This window comes from Diceros bicornis, chromosome 2, assembly GCF_020826845.1.
Source record: "Diceros bicornis minor isolate mBicDic1 chromosome 2, mDicBic1.mat.cur, whole genome shotgun sequence".
Lineage (NCBI taxonomy): Eukaryota > Metazoa > Chordata > Mammalia > Perissodactyla > Rhinocerotidae > Diceros > Diceros bicornis.
The window spans coordinates 46,446,808-46,471,678 of NC_080741.1; the positions used below are offsets into that span (position 1 = coordinate 46,446,808).

Here is a 24,871-nt window from a genome sequence, read left to right on the forward strand (position 1 = left end):
AGCATACACTTCATGCAATCTTTTTTGGTGGGGTGGTAGTGGGAGTTAAACATGATTTACCAGGAGTTTCTATTTCCCAAAGGGAAGTAACATTTATCTCTGTAGAGTGTGTACTTTAGGTAATCTGGGGGAAGAAAGATGATTTTCCCGCAGTTTTTTCTCTCATACAATGTACGATCTATGTAGAGTAACTACTTCATGTAACTTATTGGAACATAAACTGTTACCAGCTCATATCTCCTATGACTCTGACGATGCTGAATTTGAAACTCTTCCTCTCATATTGCTGATTTTCCTCAAAAATTTCTTGATTTTTAGTGGTCTATTTCTATTTAGAGATGAGAATCTAGGTGGATCAGTATCAGTAATGAAAGTGGAGGTCCTTAGCTCCAGAAAGAATTCTGATTCTGCTGGTTCATTCAGTCATCCACCAAAAAGCTATTGAGTGCCTACTGTATGTCAGCCACTGTTCTAGGTGTGGTTATAGTGTGAATAAGAGAGACAAGGTCCCTGCCTTCATAAAGCTTACATTCTACCACGGGAGACAGGAGTTGTGTAGACTGAGGTGATAGATGGGAATACGCCAGCTAGATGGTCCTTCCTTTCAGATGTGCAGAGAGGTTGTTTTTTGTATTTAATCTATGACATTTGCATTTTTCAGTTTCTCAAAAATGCAAATAATCTTGTCTTTAACCTTGTATCTGATTAATGGATTCAACAAGTGTTTATTGAATACTTTCTCTGCCAGACACTGTGCTAAACACTGGGATATAGTGATAAACAATAGCTCCCTATAATTGGGGAGAGTGGTATAGAGATGAATTGGGTCCCTCATAGTTACCCTTGGGTGGAATGTTACCTGTGTATATCTCCCTAATAATGTATAAAAGTGGACACGTGTGTATTTAGGAGGCCGCTGAATAGGAGGCCAGCTAGAGCTGAACTACTCATAAGGAGCGATAACAGAGTGTAGGCAACAGCCACAGAGTCAAGTAAGGTTTGGCACCGGATTTTGAAGAACCAGTATGACTTGAACAGATAAGGTTGGGGAGAGTAGGTGGAGGGGAGGGAGACTATCCCAAAGGGGCAAATCCTGCAAAATAGATCCAGGGTCAGAGACTTCAGGGGGCCAATGGGAATTCAGTTATGCTAGAGGAGAATGTGTATGATAGTAGAATAAGACACATTGTTGGTTGAGGTCAGTGTATGGGGGCCTAGATTGAGAATTTGTCCATTATTCTAAGTAAATAGTGGATCATTCAAGGTTCTTAATCAGGGGCTATTTTTAGCAGATGGAATATACCAGGCCTTGCCAAGATGGCCCATTCTGACTTCTACCCAGCACTCTTTCCAAACCTAACGCATTCATCTACTGTTTTCCTGAGGGATGAGAGAGTCACTGTGTTCCGGGCCAACGTAGTCTTTAACGGGACATCAGGAACGCAGTTGGGTTTAGAGGGAAACCAGGCCGAAACGCCGCCTTTGAGGCCTCCGTCGACATGCTCCTCCCGCTTCCTAGAGAAGAGAGGAGGGATGCGCGAGACAGGGGCGCGGGGCCGCTGGTGACGCACTACCGGCCGCGCCACTGCTCTTCCGGCCTCGGCGGGTAAGCCGTGGTTTGGGCGTCCGTGCACTTCTGGGATCGCAGTCGCCGCCCCGCGGGCAGCCCCGGACCTCACGGTGAGCGGGCGGGGTCCCGGGGAGGGGAAAGGAGGCGCTCCAGGCGCGCCTCGGCGGGCAGCGGGTCGGAGGCTTACAGAGGAAGCCTGCCCGGGCCTCGCTCTCCGCCCGACTGCTGCCTGCGCGTGCGGCCCGGAGCTGCCGGCGGCCGCTGCGCTGCACTTACCAGGGCCCGGCGCAAGGCCGGGCACGGAGGACATGCCTGAGAAGACGGTGGAGTGAATGATGATTGAGTGATGGATAAATGGTCAAGAGCTAGGACCGGTGTTCGGAAATGAAATTCCGGGTCTCAGAGTTCTCGCTCTGGTTACCAGCTACTTCTCTCAATTGGTCTTGCAGCCTGGAAACTTTTTTAGGGACCGTCGTAATAGGAGACGGCACGTAGTGTAAAGCGCCCTGGGTGGGGAGTCTCCAGACCAGGGTTATAATTCCCGAGGATACGGAGGCTGTTTCTTGATCTCTAAAGATGGACTGTCTAGTAGTCCCTGCCTTTCTTTCTTTACAAGGCTCATTTGACAGCGTGTGTGTGGTAGCGCGTATGCAAACGTTAATACCTTATAACAAAATTTTACTATCCGTTACTTGCCAGCTACTACACAGAATTCAGGGACGAGGCTACAGAATGAGTGACGTTGGAACCTGCCAAATGGGAAAATGCTTCCTAGTGCTGGAAGATGTATAAATGAGCAGGTTCTTGTGATCATATTTTAAACTACATTTATTTAGTACTTAACATGTACCATGCACTGTTCGAAGCAGTGGTGCTAATTTATTTAACCTTCACAACAACGTATTTGTAGTTTTTAACGAGGAAATTCAGGTACGGAGGGAATAAATGATTTGTCCAAGGACACATTGCTGTTAAGTGACCCAAAGCTGTAGAAGAGAGAGATCTAGTGTGCCGCTGCAGCCTGGGTGAGTATGTTACTTTTGGCCAACCGACAAATCCAAGAAGGGCTTCAGAGAGGAGTACAATTAAGTGTGATCTTATTGAAGGAATTGTGATTTCAAATTTTTGAAAAACCTCCCCTGGCTTGCCCAGAATCCTTCAGCTAATTATTGAGGGGTAATGAGGTGGTAGCAGGAAGAAAGCTTACAAGGTATGAGGGGGAAGCCAGCTCTCTATTGCTTTTAACAGGATGAAGCTATTAAAAGCTTCTTTCCTTTTATCCTTCACTGTAATACCCATTTCCCCCCAAATCTAGATTTAGACCAATCTTTTTAGCATCTTTAAATCACTGACAATCAGATTATTCCACACTAGGCTTTTGTGAAAGCGCCTGTACATTCGTTTCTGGGAAACTTGTAGATGAGAGGCTCAACAGACTATGGCCCAGGAGCCAAATTTAGTCTACCACCTGTTTTTGTAGACCACCTGAAACACAACAAGCTCATTCATTTATATGTTGTCTAGTTCTGTTTTCAAACTATAAAGGCAAAGTTGAATATTTGTGACAGAGAGAGAGACCATATAGTCCGTTTAGCCCACAAAGCATAAAATATTTACTTTCTAGCCCTTTGCAGGAAAAGTTTGCAGCTTGACATGAACAAACTGCTGACAGCTCAGATGATCCACAGTTGGAGGAGAGCGGTTGTCACCAAGATGTATTTTCTTTTCCGTAGATTTTCATATCAAATATAATGATAATGCCTAACCCCTGTTGAGTGCCTACCATGTGGCAGATGTCTTTATAAATGCTTTACATGAATTAACTCATTTTGTCAAGGATTCATAGAATGTTAGAGCTGGAAGGACTCATGGATATTATCTAATTTGTGACCTTTTTCTGATAAATAGCCTGTCATGTAGGCCCACTGACATGAGCTATGACAGAGCAGTTTCCAGACTCCCAGTCCAATCCTCTTTAGTCTTATTCTGAACGGAAGGCCAATGCCATATCCATTGGATCTGGCATTTTTTGCTTTTGTTTCTGTCTTTTGGGGTGTTGAAACCTGTAAGTGAGATCTGTCATTTTTGAAATAACTTTCTGTGACTATAAAAGTAATATATGTTTATTGTAGGGAAAGTAAAATGTATAGAAGAGTATAAAGGACAAAGTAAAGTAACTCGTTAAATGACCCAGAGATCAGTGTGTTAACATTTTGGTGGGTTTTCCTCTGTCCTGTCTGTGTCTTTGTGTTTTGTATATATCTGTGTATTCATAAAAATTTCTGTTTATTGAATGCCTACTTAGTGCTGATATATGTGTGCATGTTTTTTGTTTTAGTGTTTTGTATCCTCTTTTAACATACTGTATTTTCTCATGAATATTCTTTGAAAACATGATTTTTAGTAGTTTCATAATCTATCATATTGATATGTCAACAGTATTTACCTGTGTTTTAGCAACTATAGTAACAATGTGATCTTTGTACATAAATCTCTGATTATATTTTTTTGACTTTTTTCTCTGATTACAGAAGTTATTTATTCCTACAGGAAAACTTCCAATATTACAAAAAGATAGGCCTTAAGGCAAAAGTTTACTATAATCTTATTTCTCAGAGATGATCATGGTTAACAATTTGATATATATTTTTAGAGATTTAAGTTAGTTTTTAAAAAATAAAGCAAAATATAGGCAATAGAGGAAATTTGGGAACTAGAGGGGAAAATCATTCATGATTCACCATATCACTGTAGTGATTGATGATTAATTTTCCTTCTTGATCTTATTCATATGCATATTTTAACATACATATATGATGTTATGCTGTAGTTGAAATTTTATCCTGCACTTTTTTCCATTTACATATGGTAGAACTATTTTCAGGTGGTCACATATTTTTATTTTTTATTTTTATATTTATTTATTTGCTGAGGAAGATTCGCCCTAAGCTAGCATCTGTCGCCATTCTTACTCTTTTTGCTTGAGAAAGATTGGCCCTGAGCTAACATCTGTGGCCAGTCTTCCTCTATTTTGCATGTGGGTCGCTGCAACAGCATGGCTTGGTGAGTGTTGTGGGTCGGTGCCTGGGAACTGAACCCTGGGGCCACCGAAGCGGAGCGTGCCAAACTTAACCCTTAGGCAACAGGCCAGCCCCACAAATTTTTATTTTTAATTATCTCAATGTCTATATAATTTCCACCAAGTGGAAGTACCTTAATTTGCTAAGCCTCAGTGTCCATCAATAGAAAAATTGTGTTTTCCATCAACATTGCAGGGGATGTTTTTTTTACAGGTAACAATAGAATTCAGCTTTTTTCCTCTTTGGGAAGTTACTTCTCTATGAAAAAGTTTTAATAGTAGAATTAGTAGGTCAAAGAATGTAGGCATTTTTATGACCTACTAATGGTTTTGAGGATCTTCTGAGATACATCGCAAGTGTTGTATATACATAATGAGTATTCTCTTCTGAGTTCCTATACCCACAAGATGGTCATCCTGGTATTCCAATTGCAACTCAACCTACACCTTTAAGACCTGATATATATTGCAAAATTACCTCTAGAAAGATGGTACCAGTTTACATTCCCACCAGTGGCATGTAAGAAGCTTTCTTTCCCTGCACCTTTGCCAGTCTTGAGTTTCAACATTAAAAAGAAAATTTCCAATTTGATATAAAAATTTATTTTTCATTCTTTTAGTTTCCACTTTTTTGATTACCACCAAGATGGAACTTTGTTTTGATATGTTTATTGGCCTTTTGTTATTCTTGGTGTATTTGTTGTGCTTCCCGTTTTTCTATCAGTTCATCTTTTTTCCTTATTCATTAATGAGAAGTCTTTTATTTATTGGGTCTGTCTGCTCCTTGATGTGTAAACCAAAAATACTTTTCCTAGATTGTTTGTCTTCGAATTTTATTTGTATTTTGGATGTAGAAACTATTGCTTTTCTGTGGCCAAATTTATCCAGTTCTGTCCTTTGTAGTTTGTGCTTTTTTGTAAAATGCTTAGGAAAGTCTTTCCTAACCTTAAAATCAATCATTTGTCAATATTTTATTATGTGGTTTCATTTTTTTATATTTAAACCTTTAATCAGTTTAGGTTTATTTTGGTATATGGTGTGAGGTAGGAATCTTACCAAGTGTTCTTTCCAGGTATTTAAACAACAATTCCAACATAATTTATGAATAATCAAATTTTTATGATTAAAAATGCAAATTTTATTATATATTAAATTCTTTTATTTATTTCTCTGTCTTAGGGGATTAGGAATCTCTAAAATCAAAACCCAGAGTTAAACTTACTTTGAAATGTGTAAACTCACTGTTGAGGTTTTCCTAGCCACACTCCTGTGATGATTTTTCTGTTATTCCCAGGATTTCAGTTACTCTCTTTATGACAAAAACTCTAAGTATAAGTTTTCAGCCCCTACCTCTCTCCTCCATTCCAGATACTTATGCCTACTTTCTTTTTTTTTGTTTGTGAGGAAGATCAGCCCTGAGCTAACACCCGTGCCAATCCTTCTCTTTTTTGCTGAGGAACACTGGCCCTGGGCTAACATCTGTGCCTATCTTCCTCCGCTTTATGTGCGACGCCACCACAGCATGGCCTGACAAGTGGTGTGTTGGTGCGTGCCTAGGATCCGAACCCAGGCCACCAGCAGCAGAGTGCATGCACTTAACCGCTACGCCATGGGGCTGGCCCCCTATGCCTACTTTCTGTGTGGATATTTCAAAACTAAATGTGTCTTCTTCCTCCCCAAACCAGTGTTCCCACACTCACTAAAGGTCACTGTCATCACTTAAGCTGAAAACTGGCAAATTATCCTTGACTTCTCCCTCTCCCTCACACCTACCCCAATATTCATCCAATCCTGTGGATTTGGTCTCTTAGGTGATCCAGTCTCCTTACTGGACTGCTGAAACAACCTCCCAAAGGGTCTTCCACCCTATACTTTGCCTCCCTACCTTCTACCCCTTATACAGACTTTTTCTCTATGCAATGGGCAAAAGAATGTGTTGTTTTTTTTAAACAGCAGATCTAATCATGTCACATTTTTTTTTCAAACCTTTTCAAACCCCTTTTATGGCTTTCTGCTCACTTCACACTCCCTAAAATGGTTTGCAGGGTTGTATTTGATCTGGCCTTTGCTTGCCTCAAGTTTACTTTATTTCTGGTGCTTAATACTTTGTTTTACTGGATCTCTTTCATTTTTCCAAAGTACTGGGCTTGATTTCTTTTGTATAGTCTGTTTCATCTCTCTGATATATTCTTTTCCCTCCTTATCTAGTTCCCATATATCTCTTCTTCAGAGAAGCTTTCTTTCACAGATGAGATTAGATCCCTTCTGCTCTACATTCCATAGCACCCCATATTTCCACTTTTGTAATTTGTGTATTCGCAACTACTGGTTTCATTCTTTGTCTAGCTGTGATGTAAGCTCTGGGCAGGTGGGAGCATATCTGACTTTTTCTCTACTGTCTACCTCTGATTATACCCAAACCCAAACTGTACTTCATGAGTCTCTGTAGGATTATGTGGTGGGTCCCCTTTATGCCCCTCCTATGGAAGAGGATTAGGAAATCCCAGATAGGATCCTCTTAAACCTTTAAAACTCAACACAGAGGCACAGACCTTGATGAGAAGCCCTCAGGACCAGCCTTATTATGTACTTCAGCAGACTCTCCTATTCTTTCATGCCTTCTGAGCTCTTGATTATGGTAAAACCATCTCTCTGTCTTCTTTTTTTCCTTGAAATAATGCTGCCATTTCTCCTTCTCACTTCAGGGTAATATGGAGAGACATTTTTGGATGAACAGTTGTGATTTTGAATTCCAAACACCAGAAACTCTGTACTATTTTTGCAAATCTTTTGTAAGTCAAAAATTATTTCACAAAGTGTTTTTTTTTAAACTGCAGCCTACAGTGTTATATTGAGTTGTGCCTGAAGAAAAACTGTTCAATTGATATGACATCTAGAAAAAAGAGCAGTCAGTGTATCTCTAGGTTGTATCAAATAGAGTTTCGTGACTGCTCTGCAGCTCCTTGGCATATAGTGGAGGTGGGTGGATCAGACTGGTTGTGAGGCCATTTCCCCATGCAACTTTTTTTTTTTTTTTTTTAAAGATTTTATTTATTTATTTTTTCCCCCCAAAGCCCCAGTAGATAGTTGTATGTCATAGCTGCACATCCTTCTAGTTGCTGTATGTGGGACTCGGCCTCAGGATGGACGGAGAAGTGGTGCCTCGGTGCGCGCCCGGGATCCGAACCTGGGCCACCAGCATCGGAGCGCGTGCACTTAACCACCAAGCCACGGGGCCGGCCCTCCCCATGCAACTTTTGACTATAGTCATTGACTGTTCCTATAGATGATTGTTTGATGGACAGATACTAATTGACATAAATATTCTTGTCTATTTCTTAGTTATCTTTGTCATTATAAATAACATTCTGATTTACTCATTAAGCACTTGAGTGTTTGCTAGTATGTCAGTCTGAGTGGCTGTCACTTTTTGGACAGCTGACAAATGTTGTGAACCTGGAAGGCTGGAAGCCAACCTTGATTCTTGCTGATGTAGTCACATTGCTATCCTGACAGGTTTTCTGTGAGTTGTTAGTTAGTAGCCCTAGGCAACAGCTCTTTCTCATTTTTCTGTTTACTGGGATAGTGATATCCCCTCCCCCACCTTTTTCTCCCCTATGAGCAGGGCTCCCAGTTTTCCAACCTTGAAGTGTTTTACAATCAAAGCAAAGAGAAGATTTGTGGATGTTGAATATGCAAGCAGGTGAAGAGAGAGAGATTGGAAGAGAGATTTGTCCAGGTGAGTGAGCAAGGGACAACCAGTGGGAGAAACAGCAGGGCTTTGGGAATTTTACAAGAGAAACTGAATAAAGCTCAGGAGATAAAATTACCTTCTCTTTTAGGGGTGTTGGGGGTGGACATGGGTGAGCATGTCTTGGGGCCAACTTTTCACCCATACTCATTTTATCTCTCTCATTTCCAGCAGTTTCCCTTTTACATTCTCCCACCATCCGTTCTTTGAATATAAACCATCCATGTTTCCTGTCTTGCCCTAATCGTTAGCCTGTTTTTTATTGTTTTCCCTTTGTCTCCATTGTCTCTAGTTCTCTCACGCCCTGGGTGTCTGCAGCTGCCCTTTCCATGGGGTTTCTCATTAATGGTGATCACCTTACCCTGGTGCAGATCTCTTCCACTCCTTGCAACTTTGAATTACTTGCCCCACTTGCTTTTATTGGTCCTTACTCAGTGGCCGTTACTGAGACCCGTCAAAGTTCGGTCCCAGAACATCAGGGGCCTCCACTCTGCCGTGCACAAGAAATACTCATTCTGATGGTTTCTTTCAGGTTGGGTGAACAAGCCTGCTTCAGAGCAGGATGTCTCTGTAATTGCTTCACCAGGGATGGTAGCAAAGAGACTCCAAGAGGATGAATACCAGGATTCTACATTTGAAGAAAAATATGCATGTGATAGCATGAAGGGAAACCCTCCCAGAGAGGTTCCTGGGCCACTCCTTTTCCAGGAAAGAGGTTTTGGAGGAATAACTTTCATCCACAAGGAAGTACCTCCTGAAATGACTGGCCAAGAATATCATTTTGAGAAAAGCTTGCTTTTGACCTCAAGCCTTGTTACACATCTCAGGGTTTCTACAGAAGAAAGCCTACATCAGTGGGAGACAAGTAGCTTACTCACCAATGAGATTTCAGACCAAAGTAAGTGTCCAACCCTCTCCACACAGAAAAAGTCTTGGCAGTGTAACGAATGTGGAAAAACTTTTACTCAGAGCTCATCCCTTACCCAGCATCAGAGAACTCATACTGGAGAGAGACCCTATGCATGTAAGGAATGTGGGAAAGCCTTTAGTCGTAGTTCATTCCTTGTTCAACATCAGAGAATTCACAGTGGAGTGAAACCATATGGATGTGAGCAATGTGGGAAAACATTTCGATGTCGATCATTTCTTACTCAGCATCACAGAATCCACACTGGAGAGAAACCTTATAAATGTAATGAATGTGGGAGTTCTTTCCGCAATCATTCACATCTCACTGAACATCAGAGGATTCACACTGGAGAGAAACCTTATAAATGTAATAGATGTGGGAAGGCATTCAATCAGAACACTCACCTCATTCATCATCAGAGAATTCACACTGGTGAGAAACCTTATTTATGCAATGAATGTGGCTCTTCTTTTCGCAAACACTCAAATCTTACACAACATCAGAGAATCCACACTGGGGAAAAACCCCATAAATGTGATGAATGTGGGAAAACTTTCCAAACAAAGGCAAACCTCTCTCAGCATCAGAGAATTCATACTGGAGAAAAACCCTATAAATGTAAGGAATGTGGCAAAGCTTTTTGTCAGAGTCCTTCCCTTATTAAACACCAGCGAATTCATACTGGAGAAAAACCCTATAAATGTAAGGAATGTGGCAAAGCTTTTACTCAGAGCACCCCCCTCACTAAGCATCAGAGAATTCATACAGGGGAGAGACCCTACAAATGCAGTGAATGTGGTAAAGCCTTCATTCAGAGCATTTGCCTTATTCGGCATCAGAGAAGTCACACTGGAGAAAAACCCTATAAATGCAGTGAATGTGGGAAGGGCTTTAATCAGAATACCTGCCTCACTCAGCATATGAGAATTCATACTGGAGAGAAGCCCTATAAATGTAAAGAGTGTGGGAAAGCCTTTGCTCACAGCTCATCTCTTACTGAACATTATAGAACTCACACTGGTGAGAAGCTCTATAAATGTAGTGAGTGTGAGAAAACCTTCCGCAAGTATGCACACCTTAGTGAACATTACAGGATTCACACTGGTGAGAAGCCTTATGAATGCATTGAATGTGGAAAATTCTTCAGACATAGTTCAGTCCTTTTCAGACATCAGAAACTTCACAGTGGTGAATAAACCTGGCATTTAGGTTATGACAGTTTCTCTAGAAAGAGTGACTAGGAATCTGGCTGGCGGGAGAGGGGCAGGTAGAGTTCCTGGAGGGAAGGATGAAGAAGCCTTTGAGTATTCCAAGGCTGCACTCTGAAGAGTATTTCCAGAAACGGAGGTGGGACCTTGGAGAATGCAGAGCCTACTCCAGGTGGGCATATGGGAATATAGAGTAGGAAAGAAGTTCCTGCTTTTCACATAAATCCTTGCTGCTTGCCACTCTTCTCTCCCCATGCAACTCATACCTTGAGGTGCCATTTGTTAAGTTAGCGCTTGTGTTTTCCTCACTACACCCCTGCCCCACTTTCTCAACTTGTCATGTATGTTCACTGGCCAGTAGGCTGAGGTGCTTTCCAAACACTGTCATTGTAAAAGTGGCAGCAGTTCTGAGGTAGTGCTAAGTAGCCTCCAGGTGTCTGAGGCAGTTCTGACCGTGCTACTGTGGGGGAGGCTGCCCATCTGTCGAAGTGGTCCTATGAAGCACAAATGAGTGAAAAACAAAAGAATACATTCATTCAACCAATGAGGGGATATGTGGCAAGAACTTGGCTGATTTCTACAGATACCTTGGTGAAGAAGGCTTTTATCATGTGAGGGGAGTCTTTCCTGACCCTTTCAAGCTGGAGGGTGACTTGAGGCTAAGAAGGTAGTAGGAGGTCAAGAGAGACTTCTCGAATGATGCCAGTTTGTGGGAAGGGAGTCAGATTTGCTTAGATGGCCATGGAGAGGAAGGCCCAACCACTGTCCTAGAGGCATATTGGCTTACCCAGGTGGGAAATGGTCTGTGCTAGGCTGCTGGTGGTAAGAGGCCTCAGAGCAGGAGGCCTGTATGTGACTGAGCAAGCCACATATCTCTGCCCTGGACTAAGGGGTACACCCATCTCTTTTAAGTTTGGCTGGGCCACTGGTTTGCAGGGACCAGGGGAGAGGGACCCACAAGGTTAACAGTGTCCAAACAAAGTGAGACTTGGTTTGTTGGCCTTTAGGGAAGAGAAAGCATTAGTGATGAAGAAAGACAGCCATTTAGGTTGGCTGGAGTTGGGGGCTGCTGGACCAGTCCTTAAGAGAGTGTTGATCACTGTGTTGGGGAAGGCTAGGTTTCATGTAGTTATGCTGTTACTGGCTATAACCATAGATTCGTTAGATCTCATGTGTTTCTGTTTTTATTGGGACTATCTTATTCCTGGATATTTACCCTTCCCTGCAGGATAGGAGTATCTAGGGAAACATCTCTCATGGGATGAATTTGGAAAAAGTTCTGGAGAGAATTACCTCTTTTTCAAATCCCTGAAAATCAAGACAGCATGGTTTGCCACTGACTTTGATGGTATTTTATTCTTTTGAGAGAAAGGGCATGTTTTTCCCTTTGTTCCTCCACTCCTTTTCATGTTCTTAACTGCTACCCAGAGATTCAGCTCTAGAAGATTAAGTGAGGATAGCCTTTGATATTTGAAATAGTTTTTATACTCTGAAGCTTACACAGTTTTTGAAAGATGACTATTAAAACGACAAAAGTAAGTTGATTCTGGAATGGTTGGTTATTTGGAACTCAGCATTGATTTTTTTTCCAGAGCAATTGTCTTGTCAGCATTGCTTTTGGCCACTAATTACTATTAATGGGAATGTGGCAGAAATATCACATACACTTTGCCCTCTGCAGCTATGAAGATTATGTTCTCAAAACTTGGCATGGGCATTTCATAATTGAGTAAATTAATACCTTATGGGCAAAAATAACCCTAGAAAACTTTATATTTTATGCTCATGAAAAAATATATATATAGTCTACTAAAAGCAAATGTCAGTGTATTTATACTTTCCAACTGAAAAATACTATAGAGTTCACTGCTAGCACACAGTAAATGTTCAATAAATAAATATTTATTTGTTGAATTAATATAACTTAATGAACGTTTGCTCACCAGAAACCATAGGAACTTCCTGATATGTAGGTAGGTATTTGGAATACACGCATATGTTGGAGATACTGCGGGATTGGTTCCAGACCACCGCAATAAAGCGAATATTGCAATAAAGCGAGTCACACGAATTTTTTGGTTTACCAGTGTGTATAAAAGTTATATTTACACTATACTGTAGTCTGTTAAATGTGCAATAGCATTATGTCTAAAAAATAATGTACGTATCTTAATTTAAAAATACTTTATTGCTAAAAAATGCTAACCATCATCTGAGCCATCAGCAAGTCATAATCTTCTTGCTGGTGGAGGATCTTGTGAAAAACACAAATCTGGGCCAACCCCAGTAGCCTAGTGGTTAAGTTTGGCATGCTCTGCTTCAGCAGCCTGGCTTCGGTTCCCAGGTGTCGACCTACACCACTCATCTGTCAGTGGCCATGCTGTGGTGGTGGCTCACATACAAAAAGAGGAAGATTGGCAACAGATGTTAGCTCAGGGTGAATATTCCTCAGCAAAAACCTGAAAAACAATACAAAAAAAAAACCTCACAAATCTGGAAGCACAATAAAGCGAAGCGCACTAAAACGAGGTATCCCTGTAATATACACTACTGTCTTTGGAGTCTTGAGTGGAGATTAGAGAGGATAGGGAGAGTTTTCTTGAGGAAGAAATGAGAAAACTTTAAGGGTGAAAGATGTCTAAGTTCTTGTTAGAAAGTTTTTCTAAAATGGAATGGACACAACTCTGAGTTTTTAATTGTCAGGCTAAGAGAGCCTGGTACCATTTTCACTTCCTGGGGAAACAGGAAGGAAAAGAACTCATCGTCTTTCCACTGCCCCTATCCCATGGTCTGACACTTACAAATATTTGTTCCTGATTTTCTCTCAGTTGCTGGACCCCCATCTGCCTAGTCACTCCAGCTTGGCCCCAAACCTGCGAATTGCCCTCTTCCTCAATCTTTCCTCTTCCTCAGTCTTCATATCCAATCAACCACTATATCCTGTTGACACTATCTCCTACGTCTGGAAGCCATCTTCACTGTTATTGCTGTAGTCCAGCTCTGCGGTTTATTTCCTAGACTTTTTTTTATTTTTGTAACCAGTCTTCAAGTTTCTTGCCCTACTAGGCCATCTTTCACATTTCTTCTGAATAGTCTTTGCAAGACATAACTGTGGCAGCTCTGTTGTTTTCTCAGAATGAAGTCTTAGCCCCTTAAAGAGGTGTCAGAGGCCCCTCATCTGGCCCATGGCTACGTCACCATTCTCAGTTGCCATTTCCTGCCTTGCATGTTCTGTTCCATAGTGCAGATTCCTGTGATTCTGCATCATCACTGGAGTCTACTTTGGCACCTCTGCACATACTGTTCCTATTGCCTCAATTCCCTTTCTTGCTTCTGCTTGCCTAGAAAGCTCCCATTTGTCACTTATGAATGTGCTCAGGTATGTATAAAGCTATCTCTGACCTCACGTATTTTTAATTATTTCTGCATTTTCTGTATTACATTGTAATGGCTTGTTTACAAATCTTTCTCTTCCCACTGAACTGTCAGCTCCATCAGGGCAGGGGCCATGTGATATTTATTCATCTTTGTGTCCACAGTCTTTGGCACTTAGAATGTGCTCAGTAAATATTTGTTGAGCTCAACTAAAATATTGAGTCGGACAGTTCTCCATGCCAACCTACAGGTTGTGACTTAGGTCCACAGTTACCAGCAGAAGGGAGGTATAGTGAGTACATGAGTGTATCCATGAAGTGTTTGCCAGGAGCAAGAATTCTGAACCTTTCCCCAAGACACATAGTGTATGGTTGTATTAAGCCGACGATCCCGTAAGAAAAGGTAACATTTTGTAGCAAATAAAAAAAATATTGTCTTAGGAATTAGGCATTTAAATGTCCTATCACAGTTTAACAAAGTGCTTTCAGATATGTTGATGTCAGGCTCAACAGGAAGAGAGATGCATGCAGCTGTAGAATCATAGCTATGTCAACTGGAATATCCATGAAATAAGATAGGCAGGAGCTGAACAGAGATGCTGGCCTGGCAGGAGAGGAGTTGCGCTTAGAAATCCCAATGTGGAAGCACTTCCTGAGCTCATGGCTTTTCCTTGGGCTCTGGAATGAGAAAGGACTGGAATGTGTTGCTTATTCTCAGTGTGCTGAAATTAAATTTGTGCCTTCACAAGGACACGGGATGAGGCCACATCAAATCCTCAAAACAACGAAAGGGAAAACAGAAAGGTGGTTGGATTTGCCCAAAGTCACACACTAGTAAGTGTCAGGTGAAATTGAAACTCCAGTGTCCTCTCTCTCTTTTCTTTCAGATTTCTCTTTATTGGTTGTACCTCTGCTCCATGATGCCTCATTACTTTTGTCTATTATAAGACACAAGTATATTGACCATTTATGGCTCCAACTTTGCTCTACTCCTGAGGATGGGAGGAACTTACTTAAGATCAAGAAGCTTTTTGGCCCTCAGAATCAGACCTTACTGTGTGTAAGTGAGGGTGAAAAATAAGTTGATGTTGCATTTTGACTTCGCCTTTCTTCCTACATAATGGAGAAATCTAGCATTGACCCCAGGTGGTTTCAGTTTTACTCCCCTTTAGCTACTGGCCACAGCAGGGCTAAGGTCATTGTAGTTTTGTGGAATGTTTTTGGTGTCCATCCTTCCCATCCATTTTCCACCTGTCAGTGAAAGAAGCTCAGCCCAAATTGCGTTTAAGCACCAGTTTCCTGTTTCTAGTAACCTGCTCTGCCTGGGGTACCCTCTTCAGGGTTAGTTTCCACACAGCAGAGCCTGCTGACTTAGAGATTCTTTGAAGCCTTAAAAGTTAGAGGGAAAAATGATTAGGCCTAGGCTCTTTGGCCTATGGGACGTTAGGGCTAGGGAGGAGAACCTGCTACCTGATTCCAAAGAAGTGCTGAGAATGTGACACCTAGTAAAAAGTAAGGCAAGCTCACCATGATTGTTCCCTGGCATGTCAGGTGACACTTCTACAAAGGGTCCACTTTTAGCTGAAGATGGTTAGCAATGGTCTCAGTCTGTGGCATCTCCACTCCTGATTTCAGCCTCCTAAAGGGACTCTATTTTGGGAAAACAGCCCATCTGGAAATTTGTGCAGATGACTTCTCTGCTGCATCTCATTTATTTATTGAAGTGTTTACTGAGTGCCTGCTACTGCACACTAGGGATATGATGATAAGGAGACAGCCCTATTTTTCTGAGCTTGCAGATAAGTAGGACTGCCTGGAAATGGCTCAGGTGCCCTGCTGCCATTGCCTTTATCCCTGGAATACCCCTGTGAGGATGAGCCCTAATGTGCAAGTATTTCCTGAATGAGGACCAGCATGACCTGAAGTTTTGCAAAACCGGGGCAGGGGCACTACCTTGAGTGTTGGAAAGGTCACGGAAGCCAGTGCAGAACAATGGGGACCGGGGCTGGGATTTGAGGAACATTATAGGACAAACATTTTTTAAGTATCAGAAGTGCTTGATAATTTACACGAATTAATCTCATTTAATCCTCACAAAAAAACCCTATAAAATTTGGTACCATTATTATCTCCGTTTTATAAGTGAGGAAACAGTCAGAGAGAGGTCAAGTGATTAGCCCAAGTTCACACACTGAGGATCTGGGACTTAAACCCAAAGCAGAGCTCTTGTTCTTTTGGCCTACTGTTGAACAAAGATCTCGAAGAAGTAGGGTGTTTGGGGTTTCTGTGAGGAGGCCAATTTTCTGGCAGGTGAGACTGTAAGGAAGATTGAAGCCAGCTTTGTGAAAGCCTTGAGAAGACCTCCAAAGGACAGCGACATGGAAAAGAGTCTTTAAGGAAGATAAATGTGATCGGGTTGGAGGATAAATTAACCCATAGTAAGAACTCCTTGTGGTCGGCCCCCCACTCTCACTTCCTTTCCTCTTCCTTATTCCGAGAAGGGGCATGACGAAATCGGTTTGCAGACTGTTTTTGGAGCCGGGGCTCCTGGTCGGGGCACCAAAGCCCCCGACTCTGTGCCGGAGAGGAACCACCGAGATGAAGCCGCTCCCGCCTTCCTAGAGAGTAGAAAGCAGCAGAAAGTATTTACTGCGGCGCGGATTGGTGACGTCACGCCAGCAGGGAGCGTCGGGACTTGTTCGGCGGCCTGACGCCCAAGTGTCGCGAGGTTCGTCGAAGCGGCGCAGTCGGGGGGACCCTGGGGAGCAGTGTCTTTCCTGCCCGGCTGCGGCGGTTCCGCCCCGTCGCTTCTCTCGGTCCCGGGCTGGCCGAGCAAAGCGCCTCATGCTTCTAGGGGCCAGGGACCTTTGGCCAGCTCGCCCTGAAGAGGGAACGGAGAAGTCTGTTGAGAGCCCTGGTCTGGGAGTCGGGAGACCTGGGTTCCATTTGTGTGTACCTGAGCCAGCAAGTGAACTGTTGAGTACTTCCGTTTTCTGATTTCCAGAGAGAATATTATTCCACGCTTTGCCGCTTCACAGGGTTGTGCGGGTATATGTGATAGTTATCTCCGTCCTTTGATTTTTCATTCTTTAATAGCAACAGAGTAGGTACTGTATGAAGACGTATAGACAATAATAATTTAATAGCGGGTACTATTTGTTACCAGCCGGTATTCTTCTAAATGCGTCCCGTATATTAACTCATTTATGCATCATCATAACCCTGTGAAGTAGTTATTTCCATTTAACCTTTGAAAAAACTGAAGCACAAGAAGGTTAAATAACTTACCCAAGATCATTTAGCTAATAAATGGAACAAGAATTCAAACCCAGAGAGTGCTAGCCCCAGAACCCATGCTATGCTTGTCTTCAAGTTTAGTGGAGGAAGACAGAATGTAATAAGAGTATTAAAACTCAAGAGTGGTAAGTGGTACAGTAGGGACGTGTGAAATACTTTCCGAGTGTTGAGGAAGAAGTGCCTTGGAAACGTGAAGAGAAATTTTCCGCAAGGAACAGATATGGTGGTTCACATTTGACCTGAATTAAAATTTGACTAGAAGTTTGAAAATAGTTTGTTCATTGTCACATAAGACGTGCTAGTGGAGTGGGATGGATTAAACTGGAAACCCGGTCCCTGCCATTTAATACAGTGTTCTTTCCTTTCTATTCAGAGGGCTTCTTAAAACCTTTCCTCTTAGGAGGTGTCCCTAACATCTTCAGACAGACTCCGCCTGTCCTTTGTTGGAGATTCTGCTCACACAGAGGCAGTCTTAACCTCTGATTGTGGAAGAATAACTACTGGGGAGTTTTCCCTGCTGTTGCCTCAGCCCAGTCTCAACAAGAGGTGATCTCACTGCTTGACACATAGTAGCTGCTCAGTTAGTACTTTTCAAATAAATGAATTGCATAACCAGCATCAATAAAAGACACACTGGAAGGGCTTGATTTGAGGTTTTTGTTCTTTTCCCATCTGTTTTTAGAATTAATCACAGAACCTTAGTACTAGAGGAAGCATTTTAGATAACTATTTTTTCACTTTCATTTCACAGATAAAAAAAAAAAATCACAGTTGAAATTGAGTGTCTTGCTTCAGGTCATTGAACAAATTAGTGGCAGAGCAGAGACTAGAATCCAGACCTCTTGCCTCAGTCCAGTGGTCATCTCACTGCCCTCTACTGTAGTCCACAGTCTTTGACTTTTGAAGTCAGTGTTTTCTTCATTAGGTTTGGAGTTGGGGGGTGGGCTTGAACCTTATCTCCTGTGGAGGAAATTTTACCCCAGGATGCTTAGTTCTTAGGAACACCTGTCCTCTTTTTTTGTGCATTGTCACGTCTCTCTGAAGTCTACCCACTCACTGACTTTTTTGTCATTGGTGATACTCTTCTAAGGAGAACAACGATATTCTTTCCTTCAGACTTAAAGTAGTCGTTAGGCATAGGCTATTCCTGGCTTACCCCAAATCAAGAGTATGAAGGAAGTAGGCTGACAATTTGTGAGTGCTCTCTCTCCTTCCTCCATGCCCCAGATTCCTGCCCTTCCTCAAGAGAAGAGTCCCCAGAAGACAAAGCAGTGTCACTTATGTTCCTAACAGCTTGTCTCTGAGTAAGTGAAATCTAACTAGGGAGCCCAGGATGGGTTGCTCTGGGGGTGCTCATTCAGCAGTGGTGGTAGACCTGTAGTGGGACCCACCAGTGACCACTGTACCTAGACCCTGCAGACTGAAAACACAGAACCACTCAGAAATGGGAGCATCTTACTCAAATCAGAGTGAGAGCAGCCTATTGTGGAAGAAGGCTGTGGAGTAACTGGTTATAGGACAGATCAGAGAGTGTACTAATTTCTTATCATAGGCACTGAAACTGTAGCAAGACTAGCTACCTGCTCTGCAGTCATCTGGTGAAACCTCGCACTGAACTGCTAAGTATGATGCCTTAATGGTGTAGTGGTTGGATCTGGGAAAACTAATAGTAAATTATTGGAAGACCCATTGCCAAGGTGATTGCTTCCTCAGAGAATATGCAAGGGGCTCCTGGCCCTGTTTGGAACAAGAGCCTAAGTAATCACAACTGCCATTGTTATTGGCCATCAGAAGGCATCTTGGAGCCTGGGTATCTGTTAAACTCAGTAAGGACAGTACTGGGTAAACTGTATTTTTAGGTTATGGGAACTCTGTGAATAGATCATGACTATTTATGTCCTGAGGAATTCAGTCTAGTCTAATAGGTACACATAATATATGTATACATGTGTTTGTATATGTGTACATGTTGAAGAATGTTCATCAGAATACTGGTTTCTCTGGGTGGTAGGATTTCAAGTAATTTCATTTTTGCACTAACTGTTTTATAGAATGAGCATGCTTTCTTTCTGTGATTAAAAAAACTTTTTATTTTGGGATAATACAAATAAAATAAAAGTGTGGTTAGCATTTTGGTTTTATGTTTCACTGTTTAAACCACTTGGAGTTTATTTTTGTATATGGCATTCATACTGGAAGTTTATACAGCAGATAAAGATAGAGAGAGAGGTTCAGGCAAAATAGTCAATGTATTTAACAACCAGTGTGGTACAGGACTGCCCAATCAGATCAGTCTCTGACTATAAACAGTTCGTGCAGATATACCAGTGTGTACCTGTTGACTCTCAACCCCAGTTGATCTGTATGTACCAACATGAAATGATCTTGAAGACGTGTTCATTAGTGAAGGAAAAAAAAGCAAATTGCATAGCAGCACCTATAGAATGATTTTATTTATGGAAAGGGAATCAAATGCTATATGTGTACAGAAAAATATGTAGAAAAAAGAAGATTATACTCCAAACTTAATAATGATAATCTCTGGGAAGGGAATGGGTTTGTTTGGGTTGGGGGTGGATGATGGGTATAAAAATTACTGTTTTATCCATATTATCTAAATATTTTAAAGTGAGGATATATTGATGTGTAACTTGTATAATTAGAAAACTAAAATAAAAAGGAGCCTCAGCAAATAAGAATGTCAGTGTCTCCAGCGCCATCCAGGGAAGAGGTTGCTCTGATGTGTGGTAGCTGAATGTCTTCATTCTCTGATTCCATGTGCCTTTATTCAGGATGTCAGGGTTTCACAGTTTGGTGCCATTAAGATCATCTAAGTATTCCACTCTTTCTCCAATTCTGTGCTTCCCAAAGAATGTGCTGATGACAGTGTCTTCATTCCCATACTGTTTTTCTGTAGTGGAGAGAATGTGTTAACCAGCTGGACACTGAACATAAAAGTTTTACATTGTGAATTAGTAAAGTGACTTTCTGTTTTCTACATCATTCTCCTTGTGAATCTGATTAGTATATATCCGATTCTATATCCGATTAGTATATATCTGATTAGTATATATCTGAAGCATTTCTTTGGCTTCAGAGGTGAGGGCCAGGTCCTGGACCATGATGCTGTAGTGAAGTCACTGTCCAGTGGGACCTTCTTCTCCAAGGACCACCTCTGTCTTACTTTTCTGTAAACACAACAGTGGTATCTTATTTTCTTTCAGTAAGCAGGACTCGAGTTTTCAAATATAGAGATTCCCCAGTTGTACCTGGGGGAAGAGCTGTAGATGCTGAATGTTTTAGAGAGAAGGAGTAGTCCAGAGACACACCTGTCGAGGTGAGTGAATAAGGAAGGATTGGTGAGATGGACCTAGTAAAAGTTATAGCCTGGATCACGTTTGAAAACTGGAAAGAAAAACTCTTTAATTATCACTAGTCTGCCAAGATATTGCTTATAGGCAGCCTAAGGAAATATAATTACTTTTCACCTGTTTTTTGAGAAGTAGAGACTATAGGTAGGTAGTAATTTTCCCCAACACTTAATTTACCCAAGATTAGTATACTTACCCTTTCACATTCTCCTACTGTTGATCACTGTGGGTGATCCTGAATTTCCTGGATTAGTTTTTAGTATTTGAGTGTTTCAGAATCAATCACAATAAGGAATTTTACAGATTTCCCAAGACCTGTCACTACTTAATCTCTTTCTCACTATTACCTATTCTTATCTTTTCCCCAGGTATTTGTGATCTCCTTTCTCTATTGTTGAGAAGAGGGTAAAAATCAGGATTCCACAATGCATGTCCCCTTTTCTGCATAGAAAACATTTTTCTTTGTGAATTTTTTTTCAGGCAAGACCAAGCCTGATGGCACAGTGTTAAATGACTTGAGGAAGATGTGGAGGGTCAGAGAACCTGGTCATCAGGGATTTGCATTTGGAGAAGTTGAACCTGCATGCTGAACAAGGAAGAGGAATGATAGAGAGGACAACACGTGCACACATACACACGCACCTTTCCCAGGGGAACAGTGTTACTCTAACTATAATCTTTGAGGAAGTACTTTGTAAATATTGAATTTGAGAGAAAGTTTCCTCTAAACCCGAACCTGTTGGACAGACGCCCCTTTGTTGTGTTAAAAGCAGCATGAGTTCAAGCCAGATTTCATTGCAAATGAAACATCAGAGACTTAACACACAGAAGAAACCTTCAAAGTGTGGCAAATGTGGAAAATTCTTCACTCAGAGATCATCTCTTACCCAGCATCAGAGGATTCACACGGGAGAGAAGCCCTACGTGTGTAGTGAATGTGGAACTTGTTTCCGTAAACAGTCAAATCTTACTCAACATCTGAGGATTCATACGGGAGAGAAACCTTATACATGTAACGAATGTGACAAAGCCTTTCAGACAAAAGCAATCCTTGTCCAGCATCTGAGAATTCATACTGGAGAAAAACCCTATAAATGCAACGAATGTGGCAAAGCCTTTTGTCAGAGTCCATCCCTTATTAAACACCTGCGAATTCATACTGGAGAGAAACCATATAAATGCTCTGAATGTGGCAAAGCCTTCAGTCAGAGCATATGCCTTGCTCGTCATCAGAGAAGTCATTCTGGAGATAAACCTTATAAGTGCAAAGAGTGTGGGAAAGCCTTTAATCAGAGTGCATGCCTCATGCAGCATCAGAGAATCCATTCAGGAGAGAAACCCTACAAATGTATGGAATGTGGAAAAGCCTTCACTCAGAACTCTTCCCTCATAGAACATGAGAGAACTCACACTGGAGAGAAACTTTACAAGTGTAGTGAGTGTGAAAAAACTTTCCGCAAGCAAGCACACCTTAGTGAACATTACAGAATTCATACTGGAGAAAAACCTTATGAATGTATTGAATGTGAGAAATCCTTTAGGCACAGTTCAGCGCTTGTTCGACATCAGAGGCTTCATGCTGGAGAATAAAACTTGGGACATAACCAGTGTGGAAAGACTGGGTATGAAAAGCCATTTTTTTCCCTTCTAAATTCTTAGGAGTTTAAGATTCAGTCTTCAGCTGGCATGAATGTTTTGTATGTTGAGCAAGAGGCAATGTGTCCTAAAAGTTAAGAAAATAGACTCAGAACTAAATAGTCTTGAGTTTGATGCCTTCTCTGTCACTTAATAGGTGTGTGACCTTATCCTCTCTGAGCTTCAATTCCCCTTCCCCCAAAGAATAATGAGGACACTTACTAGGGTTCTCTAGAGAATAAAATGAGTATGTAATAAATAACTGCCATGAATTGTTTTTGAGATATAGATGTTCCAAAAGTTTATAAATCTGGCTATTGAAAACAGGCAGAGTTCAGCAATAGTTTTTTTTTTTTTGGTTCTCATAATGTATTTTTTCTTAAGAACATTCTTGAAATTGGGTTGTGATTTCATGCTTAATCTACAGAAGGCTATTTAAACAATAATGTCTAGATTTAAATGATAACACAATTTAAGACCAGTTTATCCTTGAAAAAACTCACATTTAATCAGAGGAAAAAAAATTGGGATTTGAGTGGACATTGTGAAATGTACTTCTGGGTACTCTGAGGAGCTTGAGTTAGATTTGGATACCACCCATTGCATCTAATTTCACTTCAAGCTCTACACCTCTCTTTGCCATGGAAAGGGGAGCCTCGCTGACTAACTGAATCAAAACTCACATTGCAGGACTTTTATGTGTATTTGGGGGCTGATGGTGAGGACAAGGTACATGAGAATAGAGAGGAGTGGAAGATAGAGGAGAATGTAAGCATGTTTATGAGGATGTGGCTTGACTTGTTTTAAACTCTTAAGGGAAGGAGAGAGTAGGAGACTTGAGTTCTCAGGTGCCTGCAGGTAGTACCACTGACCAGCAGCTAGCTGCCCTTCAAGGGAAGGTGAGAACAGTGTCGGGGATGTGTATGGGTCGGGGGTGCCTCACTTACAACAAACAATGGCTTCTTAAAGCTCTCAAGAAGCAAAGAAATCAAAGGATACTTTTGATGGTGCTTCCTGCAATGCTAACAAGCTGTTTAATGTAAACAAGCACATCTAACACTAACAGTACCTTTGTAGGAAGGTAGGATCTATATTCCACATTCAGAGTCAAGGAAAAAGAGAAGATACTTAGACTTGCTCAAAGTCAAACAGGTAATGTCAGAGTTGAATCTCACTGGAAATCCTGGTAGTACCAAACTCACATACAGGTAATTTTCCGTCATTAAGCCTTCCCATTAAATTGTGAGATGCCAAAATTGTGAAAACCGTTAAAGAAAATAAAGGTTTATTTTTTCAACTTAAAGTAATGTGTGCTTATTGAAATACATTTATAAAATGAGAAGAGTGTAAAAAATCGAAATGACATGCTTTCACCATTCAAATATAGTTACTTTAGTATATTTATTCCAGCCTTTCTTCTGTCTAGCTTTTCTTTCTTCCCTTTAAAAAAAAATAACTGTGATCATTGTCCTATATACAGTACTATATCTTGCTTTTTGATTTAACATAAGGATTTAGCCACTCTATTATAGACTTTCTATAAACTTCATTTTAATAGCTGCCTAACATTTTATTGACCTGTTCATAGTTTACTGATTTGTTTTCCTACTGTTTGATATTTAAGTTAAGGCCATTTTTTTCTTATAAGTCAGCTAGTCCACTTAGTGCAAAGCCTGACATATGGTATGTACTCCTGTTAGCTTTTTTTTTTTTTTTTTGTGAGGAAGATCAGCCCTGAGCTAACATCCATGCTAATCCTCCTCTTTTTTTGCTGAGGAGACCGGCTCTGAGCTAACATCTATTGCCAATCCTCCTCCTTTTTTTTTTTCCCCAAAGCCCCAGTAGATAGTTGTATGTCACAGTTGCACATCCTTCTAGTTGCTGTATGTGGGATGCGGCCTCAGCATGGACGGAGAAGCGGTGCGTCGGTGCGTGCCCAGGATCTGAACCTGGGCCGCCAGTAGCGGAGCGCGCGCACTTAACCGCTAAGCCACTGGGCTGGCCCTGCCTGTTAGCTATTAATTCAGCACTGAAACATCTTTGTATAGAAAGCTTTTTCATCATTTTAAATTATTGCCTTAGGATTTTCAGAGGATGTGAACTTTTTATCTTATTTTAAAATTTTCATTAATTTTTCTGACTAGATAATAGAAGCTTATGGTTTAAAATTCTAAAAGTACAAAAAGCATAACAGTGAAAAACCTTCTTTCCAGCCACCCAGTTGTTCCCCCACTCCACCCTAGACGCCAATATTGGAAGTTTTTTGTTTTCCTTCCAGAGATAGATGATTATAAATAAGTAAACATATGTTTCCCTCCTTCTTTAAAAATAGACTTTATTTTTTAGTAGTTTTAGGTTCACAGCAAGATTGAACAGAAAGTACATAGAGTTCCCATGTACCTCCTGCTCCCACATATGCACAACCTCCCCACTATCATCATCGTGCACCAAGTGATAAATTTGTTATAGTCCATGAACTTACATAGTCACACCACTATCACTCAAAGCCCATAGTTTACATTAGGGTTAACTCGCAGAGTTGTGCATTCTGTGGGTTTTGACAAATGTATGAGGACATGTATCCACCATTATAGTATCATACAGAGTCATTTCACTGCCCTAAAAATCCTCTGTGCTCTGCCTATTCATCCCTCTTTCCTCCTAACCCCTGGCAAC

At 41.3% G+C, this 24,871-nt stretch overlaps 2 protein-coding genes across 11 annotated transcripts; both read left to right on the plus strand.

The window, feature by feature from the left end:
• The first annotated feature begins 1,604 nt into the window (after positions 1-1,604).
• Positions 1,605-10,605, plus strand: ZNF502 (zinc finger protein 502). 6 transcript variants are annotated; one of them, XM_058556429.1, is made up of 5 exons: positions 1,619-1,680; positions 2,501-2,595; positions 7,355-7,441; positions 8,275-8,388; positions 8,933-10,605. In XM_058556429.1, the coding sequence occupies exons 4-5, from the start codon at positions 8,334-8,336 to the stop codon at positions 10,504-10,506; spliced, it is 1,629 nt and encodes a 542-aa protein (XP_058412412.1). In that variant the 5' UTR covers positions 1,619-1,680; positions 2,501-2,595; positions 7,355-7,441; positions 8,275-8,333; the 3' UTR covers positions 10,507-10,605. The 6 variants fall into 6 exon arrangements, with proteins under 6 accessions (XP_058412422.1, XP_058412412.1, XP_058412405.1 ...); XM_058556422.1 differs by having other exon boundaries at positions 1,620-1,680; positions 2,270-2,595; XM_058556439.1 differs by lacking the exon at positions 2,501-2,595 and having other exon boundaries at positions 1,605-1,680.
• Positions 9,234-23,492, plus strand: ZNF501 (zinc finger protein 501). Of its 5 annotated transcripts, XM_058556474.1 has the most exons (4): positions 9,241-9,298; positions 14,780-14,952; positions 18,417-18,493; positions 21,041-23,492. In XM_058556474.1, the coding sequence occupies exon 4, from the start codon at positions 21,335-21,337 to the stop codon at positions 22,148-22,150; it is 816 nt and encodes a 271-aa protein (XP_058412457.1). In that variant the 5' UTR covers positions 9,241-9,298; positions 14,780-14,952; positions 18,417-18,493; positions 21,041-21,334; the 3' UTR covers positions 22,151-23,492. The 5 variants fall into 5 exon arrangements, with proteins under 5 accessions (XP_058412475.1, XP_058412457.1, XP_058412466.1 ...); XM_058556483.1 differs by lacking the exon at positions 14,780-14,952 and having other exon boundaries at positions 9,253-9,298; XM_058556464.1 differs by lacking the exons at positions 9,241-9,298; positions 14,780-14,952 and adding an exon at positions 14,964-16,940.
• Positions 23,493-24,871: the final 1,379 nt, after the last annotated feature.

Excerpts from the sequence above, each read along its gene's own strand:
- ZNF502 (XM_058556439.1), top strand. The coding sequence starts at position 8,334 with ATGTTGAATATGCAAGCAGGTGAAGAGAGAGAGATTGGAAGAGAGATT. Across the intron at positions 8,389-8,932 it reads TGGAAGAGAGATTTGTCCAG|GTTGGGTGAACAAGCCTGCT; the intron begins GTGAGTGAGCAA and ends GGTTTCTTTCAG.
- ZNF501 (XM_058556492.1), top strand. The coding sequence starts at position 21,335 with ATGAGTTCAAGCCAGATTTCATTGCAAATGAAACATCAGAGACTTAAC.